The sequence below is a fragment of the Callorhinus ursinus genome, unplaced genomic scaffold (genome assembly GCF_003265705.2).
Source record: "Callorhinus ursinus isolate GAN/ISIS: 27379988/994484 unplaced genomic scaffold, GSC_fseal_2.0 scaffold15, whole genome shotgun sequence".
NCBI lineage: Eukaryota > Metazoa > Chordata > Mammalia > Carnivora > Otariidae > Callorhinus > Callorhinus ursinus.
In genome coordinates, this window is record NW_027397077.1 from 42,206,598 (window position 1) to 42,220,525 (window position 13,928).

Here is a 13,928-nt window from a genome sequence, read left to right on the forward strand (position 1 = left end):
TGAACTCCCTCCTTTCTTCCTTAAAAGCACTGTGCTAGGTTTATCTCAACCATGATGCCTTATTTGGCTAGCCTGCCTTTTTCCAATCAGGACAGCATCTGCTATTACCCTCCAATTACACCAGCTAGTATTTACTGAGTACTTGCTATCGGCCAGATAGTGTTTACGTGCATTATTTTATTTAATCTCCACAACAACCTGTGAGGTTGTAATTGTTACCCCATTTACAGACGAAGAAACTGAGAAGTAGCAAGGTGACATAATTTGCCTAAGATTCAAAGCAAGTAACTGGGGCTGGGCCAGATTTTGCAGGATTTGTAGAGGCACCTTGGGAATTCAATTTACAGTGGGGTGGGCACAAGTTTGGCAGAGGACAATTTGCAGGGTTTGCCCTCTGTCTTTCTGCAGTGGAATTTGACAGTGTATCTTTGTTGTAAAAGGGGGAGATAAGATGGTGGGGAGAGAAAGCCATCCTCTAGTACAATAAACTGCCTGCAGACTGGTGAGCTCTCTAATCCTGGGAGTGTTTAGAGGTTGGATGGCCATCTACAGGGAATTCCTGCTGTGTGGGGGAGCTGGACTACCTGACAAATTTTAGGGTCTCCCAATTCTGAGTTTCTGTGATCTTGTCAATCTTGAAAATAAAACAGCCAGTTATTTTACCAGCAAAGTGGGTTTATTCAGGAATAGGAGAGGAATTACAATTTGGGAGAAGAAAGTTACGGTGAAACACAGGCAAGTTCCAGAAACAAAGGAGAGGAACCCTCTTTTGTAGAGGAAAGGGGGAAGGAAGTTGGGAGGGGCCATTATAAACAAAAAGTCCATTGGAGTAAACTGGGAGTTCAGAGTGTAGTGGCTTTTCATTGGTTGAGTTGTGACAGTCTCTCATTGGCTGGGCTGTTGCTGGACAAGATAAAATCTTCCTTTATCTAGAATAAGGTATAGGCTTCTTCCTGTTGGTTCTTCAGGGGGGCTGCCAACAAGTAGGACCCCATGAGAGCTCTCCCTTCTGGCCTCTGGACTCCATTTTAAATGAGGTTTCCTCTATTCCGTCTCACAGTCTCATGATGTAATTAAAGTCTGAGGGGTTCAAGATAAAATAGTTTGTTGATTATATTCATTTTGTGTCTAGGACAATGCCATGCATGGTGGGCCCACAAATGTCTAAAATAGGGTCCTTGCCCTTAAACTACACATGATTATAATTAAGATAGTATTTGAAACAGAGTGAAATATAGAAGGTAATATAATTCAGAGCTACAATGAATTATACAGATCCTAAGTGCACTAAGAGTTTAGATTGGGATAAATTGAACATTATGTTATATTTTAGGAAGGCAAATTTCAAGACATTTAGAGAAAATTTTCACATCTGAGAGTAAGACAGTTTAAGGCTTGGCCCAAATCAGACACTCAAGTGGTTTTCTGAGAATTCAACCCAAAATGATCCTTATGAAGAAGATCCCCACAAGAAGCACTTTAATGAGCTTAGATTATCTACAATGCAGAAAGGAAGCCACATGACCAAGGATGACTATAAAAAAGAGGTGCAGATTCCCCAAAATCTGGTACCTCATCATAGCAACCCACAGGGGTCAGGTGCTTGCACAAGGTGGCCTATGCACCCAGAGGTGGGAGGGCAGCTCTCTAGTCTTGCTTTGTAGGTGAGGACGAGTGCTCGAACAGGACATCAGTTCTTCAGGACCCAGGTCCCTCTAATTTTCACTTTACTGCCCTGCTTCTCAGGTTGTGGTACACACTAAGTATACTGACCCCTAGGCTCAGAGAAAGAAAGTGCCGGAAATGATAAGGCCCAGATCTGATAGGCCCAGATCTGTTACCATGTAATAGGGAGGAAGCTGAAGAACTCAGTGTCTGTGTTTGCTTCCATCAAGAGGGATGCCCACCCTTGTCCAGCTTCTCTATCAGCCAGCTGTTGAATATATGCAAAGAGTTATTATTGTTATTATTTTAAGAATTATTTTTGTTAAAGGAAGCTTCTGAGGTCAACAAAGCCTATATAAAAAACTTTCTGAATTCTACATGTAATGCCTCTTTTTTTCATATTGATAAAGTTTGGAAACTTGCTAATTATTTTGTCAACTATGGCATATGCTAATAATAATGAAAATGAGGGCCACAAATCATAGTGGTTAGAGCTTGGGCTTTGGAGCCAGACTGGGTTTGAATTTTGGTGCTGCCTCCACTCAGTAGCAGTTTATTTTCAGGCAAGTTACTTAACTTCTCTGGGTCTTAATTTTTCTCAGTAGCAGTTTATTTTCAGGCAAGTTACTTAACTTTTCTGGGTCTTAATTTTTCTCATCTGCTAAATGGGTATAGGGTTATGAGGATTAAGTTAGCTAATACATGTAAAGCATTTAAATTGTACTTAGCACACACAGTAAATAGATGTGCTTAATAAATGTTAGCCATTGGTACTGTTCAAGTACTAAGGATAACAGAGATTTGTCATATTTGACAATACTTCAAGAGAGTGGAAGGCAATATAGCACAGACTCTAGAGTCTTAACTGAATTTAAATTCTGGCTCTACCATTTGTTGGTTGTATGATGTTGGGTGAGATACTTGACCTCTCTGAGCTCTGGTGTGCTCAACTACAAAACTGAGTAATAATTCTTACTTCATGGAATTGTGAAGATGAAATAAAATAATAATAATAATAATTTGAAGAGCTCAGCAAGAGTATCTCTGGAACACGCTCCAAGTACTCTTCCCCAGGGTCTATAATTCTAGATTACTACAGGTATCAGGTAAATTTATCCCATGCTAAACTTTTACAATAGGCTGCGCTGGCAGTGATGTCTAGCGCATTCTTACTAGAGTCACCTGAACTAACGAAATCCTCTGCCTAGGGCATTCAAGAATCATTGTAATATTGCTGTAGTCTGTTTTTCTAGCCTAATCTCTCCCTACTGCCTTGTGCATAGTCGAATGTTTCAGTCAAATTCAATTATTTAGATGATTTGCTATTCCCTACCTTCATGTCTTTGCTTGTTCTGTTTTCTTTTTTTAAATATTTGACAGAGAGACACAGCGAGAGAAGGAACACAAGTAAGGGGAGAGAGAGAGGGAGAAGCAGGCTTCCGCTGATCAGGGAGCCCGATATGGGGCTTGATCCCAGGACCCTGGGATCATGACCTGAGCTGAAGGCATACACTTAACGACTGAGCCATCCAGGCGCCCTTGTTCTGTTTTCTCTACCTGATATGCTGCCCCCTCCAGATCTCCTCCTGCATGTCTCAAAAGCCCTACTTTTTTCACGTACTGTTTTCTTCATGAAGCTTTTTCTCATCCTTTCTCCAAATCAGAACACTGTGTCTTCCTCCTTTGAATTCTGCCTAAAACCTTTACTTAGTATTGTTCTGTATTTCATCTAATCTAAGAGGTCACTGATTGTAAAATACCATTATTTTATATACCACTAAGAAAGCAAAAAATGCTTTCAAGTTAAGCTGACACATCATCAATTATAAGACACATCCCCACCTCAGAGATGTTAACATGTGAAAAAATGTATGCTTCAGAGTTGACAACATATGGTAGTTCTTTGTGAATGTGTCTGAGTCACATCCTCCAACTGGATGGTAATTTCCTTGAGGGCAGTGAGGGACTGTGATTTACTCATTTTGTATCTGTAACTGTAACTAGCACCTAAGAGGCATTCATTAAGTATATGATTGGTTGGAAATAATAATGATATTTTAATAAATGTCCAATTTTCAGAGACATGTGGATTTAGTAGCCCTCAGTTTGTCTAGCCTTTATAGAAGAGTTAGTGCCTTCGACTGTTGACCCTTTGAATCATCTCTGGCATCTGGCTTCTGGGCAAGTAGAAACTGGGACGTAAAGCTAACTGCCGAGTAAATTGTGATTGGATGGGCTGCCAAGGTGTGGTGGTTGAATGGAATTTGCAACCAAATGCAATTCTTAACCATTATTTTTCTCCCTCATACACAAGCAGTGTTTCATAATGGAAATAAAGTTTGCTTTCCTGGCCATTAGCAGACCTCATCATTTTGATTCCTAATTGTCCTTTCGTCTTGTCTTGTCTCCTGTTTAGTATATATGACCTCGCATTTAAGCCTGATGGAACGCAACTGATTTTGGCTGCAGGAAACAGATTACTGGTAGGATTGTGTCTGAGTTTCCTTTTTAAATGCTTTTTTCCCTCTCCCTCTTGTAGATGCTCTGAAATCTGACCCCCCTTTTTTTAAGATAAAAAAGGCAAGGGCGGAAAAACCAGTCATTACTTTTTAATAGGGAAGGAAATGGGCTATTTAAAACAGGTAAGTAAACTGTCTATCACATAGGAACCTGTGAACAATACCTCCTTTGGAGTCATTAATCTTTCCCTTTTTACTTTGAGACACCCATGAAAGTTGAAAACAATCAAAATGCCTTTGAAAATGGACTGGTGTCAGTTCACATTTTGTCCCCCTGAAAAATTCAAGCAACAAGACTGAAGGGGCCCCCTCCCTGAGAAGCCAGATAGCCTGACCCCAACTTTTAGGCATAGGCTTACCTAAATAATTCCATATGGATGCTGTCCTTTTTTCATATTTTCAAAGAATATAAGCTCCCTCTGGAACCTATCCCAATATATACAAGTAATTTTCAGAGAACTCTTTATGTTTGACCTAAAAACCTTTGTATGATCTCTCCTTCCCCCTCCGTAAGTCCACTTCCCCTGGCTCTGTTGTCTCGAGATATGCAGACTGACTGATCTCCATTCTCTGTATGGTAATTACATAATCTTAAAGCCCTGGTTAAATTGTTCTACAGACTTCTCGCCAGGGTAAACAATCCAAATCCTTTTACTTTTTTCTCAAAGGTTATCTTCTCCAACACTAACCATTTCTGGAGAGTTTTGCCTTGATTACTCAGTGTGTTTTTTAAATTTCCACATATTTATAGATGTTACAGTGCTACAAAATATCCTAAATCCAAACTACAGCTAGTTTTTATAATATTTCCTTTGATTTGCAAACCTGGAGTTCAGGTCTTTGACTTTCAAACTCTTGATAGCAGATATGAAACATCCCTTTACGGGCAGGGCTAGTACTAAAATTTAATCATGTTGTAGCTGGCTCTTTGTGTGTGCTAGCTTTATTTGGGAGGGTCTAGCTTGATTGGTTATATATCCAAATTGAGTGAACTTTGTAGAGAAGTTCCACAGAGTGAACTTCTGTTTCTCAAGGATTAATGGCATGTTCCTGGACATGTCATTCACAGAGTTGGGACCTCTACTTTTTGGGTTTGTCCACTTCTCTCACATTCTTTCTGGTTTCTCAGTGTAGTTTTTACTTGATACAAATTTAGAATATTGACAAATATTTTGTTATATAAACAAAAATAGCAGCAACCTGCAGGAATTCTAACTAATGGATGTCATGTGGATAATCTGTACTTTTGTCTCTCTCTCGCTCTTTTTTTTTTATGGGGGGAGGCACAGAGGGAGAAGGAGAGAATCTTAAGCCTGTAGCAGGCGGGGCTTGATCTCACAATCCTGAGATCATGACCTCAGCTAAAATCAAGAGTCGAACACAACCAGCTGAGCCACCCAGGCGCCCCTGTACTTCTGTCTCTTTTTTGCCAGGTTTATGACACCTCTGATGGCACCTTACTTCAGCCCCTAAAGGGACACAAAGATACTGTGTACTGTGTGGCATATGCAAAGGATGGTAAGAGTCTGCTCTGATTTTACACTCTCTGTAATGGTGTCATAGCTGCTCATTTTTCTCCTTAGTCACTCCTTAATACAACTTGCATTGCAGAAGATAGTTAAGTCTCTTGGGCTTCAATTCAATCATTCAAGTCAACAAATATTTATTGAGGGCCATCTATGTGCCAGGCACTATTCTAGGTGCTTGAGATAATTAACTAAATTAAACAGTATGCTGAAAGTAGGGCAGCATAAGGGGAATTGAGAACGTTGGGTGGGGCAGGGGTACAGGAATGAGTAGGGTGGTGAGGGTGGGCTTATTGAGACAGGGACAGATGAACAAAGACTTGAGGGTGGGAGGCAGTGAGATTCTGATAGTGGGCATCTAGGGAAAGAGAGCTCCTCGCAGAGGGAAAAGCCATTGCAAAGGCCCTCAGGTAAGAGTGTGCCTTCCAGGGGCTTTGGCAGAGAGAATCAGGGGGAGCAGTAGGGGATATGGGTAGGGAGGTAACAGGTATGGGTGGGGTGGCCAGATCATGTTGACTGTCATAAGGACTTTGACTTAGATTCTTAGTGAAAATAGGGAACCACTAAAGACTTCTGAACAGAGGAGAGATCTAATCTGATTTATATTTTCAAAGGATCCCTCTAGCTGATGTTTTGGGAACAGCCTGCAAGGGGCGAGGGTTGGGGCAGGGAGACCAGTGAAGAAGCATCATCCAGGCAAGTTTTATAACACTAGTGATGGTGGCTCAGACCTCTGAGAGAAGTGGGAGCAGAGGAAATAGTAAGGAGTGGTCAGATTCTGGATATGGTTTGAAGGTGGAGGCAATAGGATTGCCTGACAGATGGTGTGTGTGGTGTGAAGAAAGGAGGGAGGGGTGACTGCAAAGATTTTAACCTGAGCTACTGAAAAGATTGGAGTTGCTTTCTACTGAGATGGGAAAGGCTGCAGGTAGAGATACTTACAGTGGAAGATCAGGAGTTCAGTTTTAGACATGTTGAATTTGAGAAACATTGATGCTGTAGGAGAGAGGGGAAGGACTTGTTAGAACAGAGTCATTGAGTGGGCAAAAGGAGATGGGATCTAGGACTTAGATGGGGCATGGTGGAAGGTAGAGGGTGTCTCCACAGGGGCTGGCAGGTGGAGGCATGTGGTATTAGTAGTCTAATGGAAATTCTCTTCCATTCTTTCAGTGAAATAGGAAGCAACATCACCTCAGAGTGAGGATGGGGAGGGAGGTGTCAGAGAGTTGAGAAAGGAAAAAATTGAAAGTTGCCACTTAGTAAAATGGCTGAGTGGATGTACAGTGAAATCCCAAGTAACATGTAAACTTGCAACAATGTCATTAAGAAATAATTACTTGTTACATGTTGCCTCTCTCTAGTCCCATTCTTTCATAAAGCCCAAATAGTATGGAAATGAAAATCTCATTTGTTGCTCTTGCTTAAAGCCTTTTTCTTTGGGATAAAGGAGCTAGATCTTCACTATGACCCTAAAGCTCCTAGAGATCTATCCTCCACCTACATCCCCTTTGGCCCTTGGTGTTCCATGCTGGTGCCTCTCAGCCCCTCAGACATACCAGGCTTTTACAACCTCAGGGCCTTTGCATATCTTTTCTGTCCTTGTGGATAGGTCTCTAGCTTCTCTTTGTACCTGGCTAAGCTTTGCTCATCCTTTAGGTCTCAACTGAAGGTTCTCCTCCTGAGAATCCTTTCCCTCATCTAAATTAGGTCCCCCAGTTATTCTCTTTCCTAGGACTCACTTCTTAGCACATTGTATTTGTGTTGGGTTAATTTCATTTAACGCCTTCTTTTTCCAATAGACTAAACTCTGTGAATGTAGGGATCATGTGCTTTAATCGCTACCTAATCCTTAGCACAGAACATGATACCTAGCATGTGGTAGGCCCTCAATACATTGTTGTTTACTCAGTGCCAGACAAAGCAAAATTTGAACCCAAACTTCCTGACTGCCATCCAGTACTAATAAGAAAAAGAAGGAGAGAAGCAGCTGACACTTATTAGTTACCTTAAAGAGCTAATTTTCTAAGAAATACTCTTTGGGAAATGCTGGTTTACAATAAATGTGACAGTTTTCTTTTTAAAACACTTTTAGGCAAACGCTTTGCTTCTGGATCAGCTGACAAAAGCGTTATTATCTGGACCTCAAAATTGGAAGGCATTCTGAAGTACACGTAAGTAACCATTTAGGTGTACAGTATTGTTGGTTTGACTCTTACTGAGCTACTATAGCAAAAGCCCCTTAGAAATAATATTAGGAAGAACTTTTTTCTCTGCAATTGAACTTGAAGTTAAGTTGTAGGAGTATATGGTAGGTATAGGAAAGCTGGGTAATGAATACATGAATGAACATTTCTTGAGCATGCCTAGCCTGGCCAGCACTGAGCTAAGAGTTTTCATATAGCTCAGTTTAGTTAATCTGACACCACAGATTCCACCCCACCCAAACCTGTCCCCTTTTAATGTCCCCATTTCAGGGATTGGCCTCACATCCACCCAGTTTCAACAGACAGAAACCTGGGCTCATTGTGCTCCAGGCTTCCTCTCTGTAAGGGCTCTGCTCATATTCTTCCCTGTTCCTCCACCGAATTAACCCCTACTTGTTCTGCAGATCTCAGGCTCAGATGTTGCTTCTTCTGTGAAGCTGTTTCTGGCCCTCTAGACTCAGTTACGTCTTCTTCCTGGCGTTTCTCACAATTGTAGTTTTACAGTTATTCTGGTGATTGAGTGGTATCTCCCATCAGCCTATAAACTCCATGAAGGCAAACACTGCATCTGTTTTTGCTTACCCTTGTGTTCCTGGTGCCTAGTACAATGCTTGGCCCATAATTAGGACTTAGCAAATGATTTTTTTCTTTTTAATTGTGGTAAAATACACATAACATAAATTTATCATCATAACCATCTTTTAAGTGTACAGTTCAGTAGTGTTAAGTACATTCATGTTGTTGTACAAAACCTCCATAGCTCTTTTCATCTTGCAAAACTAAAACTCCATACCCATTAAACAACAAATATTCCCTGGGCCCTCAGCCCCTGGCAATCACTATTTTACTTTCTCTCTCTATGAATTTGACTTCTCTAGGTACCTTATATAAGTGGAATCATATAGTATTTGTCCTTTTGTGACTAATTTATTTCACTTAGCATAATGTCCTCTAGGTCCGTCCATATTATAGCATGTTCTGTATTCCCTTCCTTTTTTTTTTTTTTAAGATTTATTTATTTATTTTAGAGAAAGAGAGTGAGCGAGTGAGTTGGGGGAGGCACAGAGGGAAAGAACCTCAAGCAGACTCCCTGCTGAGCATGGAGCCCAACATGAGGCTCAATCCCAGGACCCTGAGACCATGACCTAAACTGAAATCAAGAGTCGGCTACTTAACCAACTGAGCCACCCAGGCACCCCAGAATTTCCTTTCTTTTTATGGCTGAGTTATATTCTAGTGTATGTATATAGGACATTTTGTTTTTCCATTTATCCGTCATTGATGGACATTGAGTTGCTTCCCATTCTTGGTTATTTTGATTGCTGTTATGAACGTGGGTATACAGATCAACAACTTTGAATGACTGAATAAATGATGAATGAGGTTATAAGTGAAGTGTTACCCAGAAGTGAAGAAAAATAGATGCTGAGATGCCAGGTGTGGTACATGACTTACTCATCTTTCATTGTTGTCTCAGGATTTGCCGTGTTTCCAGATCTTGGCCTGTAATACCTTTTTTTTTTTTAAGATTTCATTTATTTATTTGAGAGAGAGAGACCGCACACAGCAGGGAGAGCAGCAGAGGGGGAGGGAGAAGCAGGTTCCCCGTGGAGCAGGGAGCCCAATGCGGGACTCGATCCCAGGACTCTGAGATCATGACCTGAGCTGAAGGCAGACGCTTAACCGACTGAGCCACCCAGGCACCCCTTGGCCTTTAATATCTTCATTGCACCTCCGTCCTGTATTTCCAGGCCTCCACAAAGCAATAAGTAACAGCCATTACCCGTGCACCTGGTGCTAGGCTAGGTGCTTTACTTCATTATCTTATCAGTTCACAAGCCAGAGGTACCTAGCGTCCTGGAGGAGGTAGCATTTAAGCTAGGCCAGTCTCATGGGTAATGTCTGAGAGATGAAAATGGTGGGTGAGGGGCAGTCCAGAGCAGGAGAATTCATCCCTGTGCTTTTTGTTGGTCACTTGCATAAGAGCTTATGGTGTGTAGTCAGAGAGACTGTGGGCTCATCATAAAACCTTCAGTTGTAGCCACTGAAACATTTGTGGTTTGCTGCCTAATAATCTATAGTTGTTTACTTCTTAGACACAATGATTCTATCCAGTGTGTCTCCTACAACCCTGTTACCCACCAACTGGCATCTTGTTCCTCCAGTGACTTTGGTAAGTTCTGATTCCCAGTGTCTTGTCCTGGAATTACTGAAAATCTGGGCAAAAAGTGCTGAAACCCATCCAGAATGTGGTTGTTTCATCCTGAGAGAGTTAATGCTACTTCCCTCCCTTCAATGGCTGAGGGGAGGCTGACAGTTATTCTTTAAATTATGTAGAAACCAAGAGAGTAAATGGTAACAAAGTCTGGTAAGCAATCTGGGAGACATCAGGAAGGGCCCCAGGGAGGGAGATGGTAAGAGTGGGAGAGCACAGGAATAACTTGGTGTTGCCGCCGGAGATGGTAAGGGTGGGAGAGCACAGGCATAACTTGGTGTTGCCGCCTCTGGGAAACCTTCCAATCTCATCTGTCAGGAATAGGTCATTATGGCCGCCTCTGTGTTCCCAAACATCCATGTGTGTGTGAAATTCTTCACTGTTTCAACTGTGCTTCTTGTGTAGCGTGTCACCATTACTTGTTCAGTGGCTGTAGCTGTCCTTCCTGAGGAGCTGGATGCCCTGAGGAGCTCACTGTGGCCCCATTTATGGCATTGGCATGGTGCTGGCACAGAGGAGAGGCCAGTGAAATGGCCATCAAGGCAGGGGGGAAGGAGCAGAGGCCTTTAGGTTATCTCTAATCAAGGTCAATTCTGGTTGTCAACTCATCCATTCTTTCTTCCTTGCTGAGTACAACAGAACAGGCATTATCGAGGAATGAGAGGCCGTGTAATCTTTCTCAGTGTTTCACTGTCTTTATCTCAGATGAACACATTCCTACCCTATTCATCTCATTGACAGAGTTCTGAGGTTCAAAAGAGAGAATATAACAGAAAGCACATTGTATAAATAAAAGGGAAAGTGACTGTCGTTCATTAAAAATTTTAGCATTTTCTCCATGTGAGGCACTGGTCTGTGTGCATACTTTTGTGATTAAAAAGACAAAATAATTAAAAAAAAAAAAGACAAAATAGAATCCCTGTCCTCAAAGAGCTTGTGGTTTGGGGCAGGTGGGGAGGTAGAATTTGTAAAAATATAACATCAAGTAATAATAATAATAATATTTGTTGAATGTTTAAGATGTGGTAGGCACTGTGCTGAGAGTTAAAATGAATTCCTATGTGAGCTCTGCGACCACCCCTGAGGTCAGGTATCATTCTCATTCTCACACCACTGATGAAAAAGAAATGGAGCTTAGAGTGGTTCAGTGACTCACTTGAGGTTGCCCAGCCGATAAGTGGTGGAACAAGGGCTTGGAGCTAGGCCATGGGATTGCATCTAGAGCATGATCTGGCAAACAGTGCTAAGGGAGACCCAGGAGGGAGAGGTTTCCTCCACTGGAGGCTCTAGACAGCTCAGTGGGGCATAGATAAGATACGCACAGGTTGAAACATTTGGGGGGGGGCATTCTGGACCTGGGGGAGGGGGAAACAAATAGCTTGCTTGATGTTGCACTTGGCTTTGTAAATACACTATTGCCCTAGATTTACCTTCTTGATCATACTTCATGGCTCAGGCAAAGAGTAGAATTTGCTCATGTTGCCTAGACATACACCTGTTGTAGGGCAATGAGCCACTAGCAGGAGGGAGCAAGCCAAAAGTAGCCAGTGTGCCTTGGACAAGGCATAACCTGGACAGGATCATGTGCTGTGGGTGAGGCCTGGAAGAGGAAGCTGATTTTCAGGAAGCATCGTTCATTACTTCAAATGCTAAGTTGTACTCTGGTTACAATGTGATAGTTAAGAACTGTGAAGTTGCCATTTATTTTGAGTTAAAGCTCTGAAAAGTTGGCTAGAAATTCACCAATCTATCCTCCTTTTTTTTTTCTTTTTCTTTTGAAATAATTATAGATTCTCTGTCAGTTGCAAAGATGGTAGAGAAGTCTACCAGGAAAGGGGGTCTGGCACAGCGTGTTTATATAGTTTTGCCCTTTCATCAGCTGTGTAGATCACCATTGCCACAAAGACACTCCTTTGTTGCCATTCTCCTCCTATTATTCCCTAACCCCTGGCACCTGATAACCATTAAGCTATTCTGCATCTTTATAGAATTTTGTCATTTTGAGAATGTTATAAAAATAGAATCCTATAGTACATGACTTTTTGAGATTGGCTTTTTTCACTCAGCATAAAGCCCTAGAGGTGTAGCAATAGCTTGTTCCTTTTTTATTGCTGAGTAATATTCCATCCCATCTGTCTTCTTTTATATTATTTTATGTTGAAGGCTTGTGGTCTCCTGAACAGAAGTCTGTCTCCAAGCACAAATCCAGTAGCAAGATCACCTGCTGCAGGTAAGTTAAAGGTAGCTCTGAAAGTAGGTTTTACATTCCCTTCTCCCAAACAGACTCTCAAACTCCAGTTCGTTCACACAGTGGAAGAGGTCTTGTGTGACCTAGGTGGTTTGGGCCCCTGTATTTTCTCTTTTCTTTTGTGGTCTTGATGGGAAGGACCCGTGCCTTTGATCATCAAGCAAAAGAGAATGACAAGTTGCCTTCCTGCAATTATCTAGCAACAGGCCTCCTCATCCAGAAGCTACTCAGTGGAGGTTTTCTGGAGGTGCCAGGCTGTCCTTGTCCAGGCAGCATGTATGCTAGAGAAAGCACAGGCTTTGATACTAGACCTGAATTTGAATCCAGATTTAGTCACTGACAGGCTCTGTGACCTTAGGAGGTTCCTCATTTGACAAATGGGGATAAAAATACTGACTTGATAGGGCTGCTATAAAATGCACACAAACTAAGGAGTGTAAAGCAAGCAGCACAGTGCCTGACATACAGTAGAGACTTTATAAATGGTAGCTATTCTGGCCGTGCAGCTTCTGAGTGTAGCCTTTCTTTCATTCAACATCTGTTAAGCACCTACCTATTTAAGAGGTTAGGCATACACCAAGACACAGATTCTGTTTTTAGGCATTCTTGAAGTGGGAGGAGGTTGAAATGGTGATTGGGGAATGGAGGCTGGCCCAGTGATAGGGGCACAAGCTAAGGGCTGTCGTGGAGGTATGTACAGAAAGCTGTGGGAGCTCAGAAAATGGTGCTACTGCCTTTACATCTCACTGTTGATTTTTTTTTTTTTTTTTAGATTTTTTATTTGATTTATTTGACAGAGAGAGAAAGCAAGAGAGGGAACACAAGCAAGGGGAGTGGGAGAGGGAGAAGCAGGCTTCCCGCTGAGCAGGGAGCCCGACACAGGGCTCGATCCCAGGATCCTGGGATCATGACCTGAGCCGAAGGCAGACGCTTAGCGACTGAGCCACCAGGCACCCCTCTCACTGTTGATTCTAAAAATAAATGGGGTTTGAAGTTTGGTCCTCTGATTTTTACATCAGGACCAGGATGAACACTGCTGTTGCTGCCTCATCAGACTGTATTTCAACCAAGGCATCATCCTCATTAGTTTTATCTTCTGTGTGTTCCTTTCCCTCTTCCCATGCCCTTTGTTGGTTGTATGAACAGCTGGACAAATGATGGTCAGTACCTGGCTCTCGGGATGTTCAATGGGATCATCAGCATACGGAATAAAAATGGCGAGGAGAAAGTGAAAATCGAGCGGCCGGGGGGCTCCCTCTCCCCCATATGGTCCATCTGTTGGAACCCTTCAAGGTGATCTTATAGCTGTCCTCCTTCCAGGACAAATACTATTAAGAAAAAGGGCTTTCTCTGCAGGCTGAGTTCTTTCTCTCTTCCTAAGGTCTCCATCCATTCAAAACCTTCTCACTCCATTTGACTGATCTGTTTTGGAACCCATTCCATTTGGATGGAATTTTTTAAGAGCCCATCTTGAGTTTTGGAATGAATCCCAGAGATTTTAGCAAAGCAGATGAACTATGTAGGCCAGCCTAACGTGTGTGTGTGTGCACA

General features: G+C 42.1%; 1 protein-coding gene across 6 annotated transcripts in view; it reads left to right on the plus strand.

Annotated features, from left to right (window-relative positions):
* IFT122 (intraflagellar transport 122) overlaps nucleotides 1–13,928 on the plus strand; it is a 68,893-nt gene that overhangs the window by 3,053 nt on the left and 51,912 nt on the right. For all 6 annotated transcript variants that reach the window (XR_012380965.1, XR_012380964.1, XM_073901682.1 and 3 more), the window contains exons 2-7: nucleotides 4,082–4,148; nucleotides 5,618–5,702; nucleotides 7,803–7,881; nucleotides 10,011–10,087; nucleotides 12,293–12,359; nucleotides 13,524–13,670. Coding sequence is in view for 4 of the 6 variants with exons in the window: in XM_073901682.1 (XP_073757783.1) it covers nucleotides 4,082–4,148; nucleotides 5,618–5,702; nucleotides 7,803–7,881; nucleotides 10,011–10,087; nucleotides 12,293–12,359; nucleotides 13,524–13,670 (522 nt within the window). In the remaining 2 variants the exon portion in view is untranslated. The remainder of the gene's footprint in view (nucleotides 1–4,081; nucleotides 4,149–5,617; nucleotides 5,703–7,802; nucleotides 7,882–10,010; nucleotides 10,088–12,292; nucleotides 12,360–13,523; nucleotides 13,671–13,928) is intronic.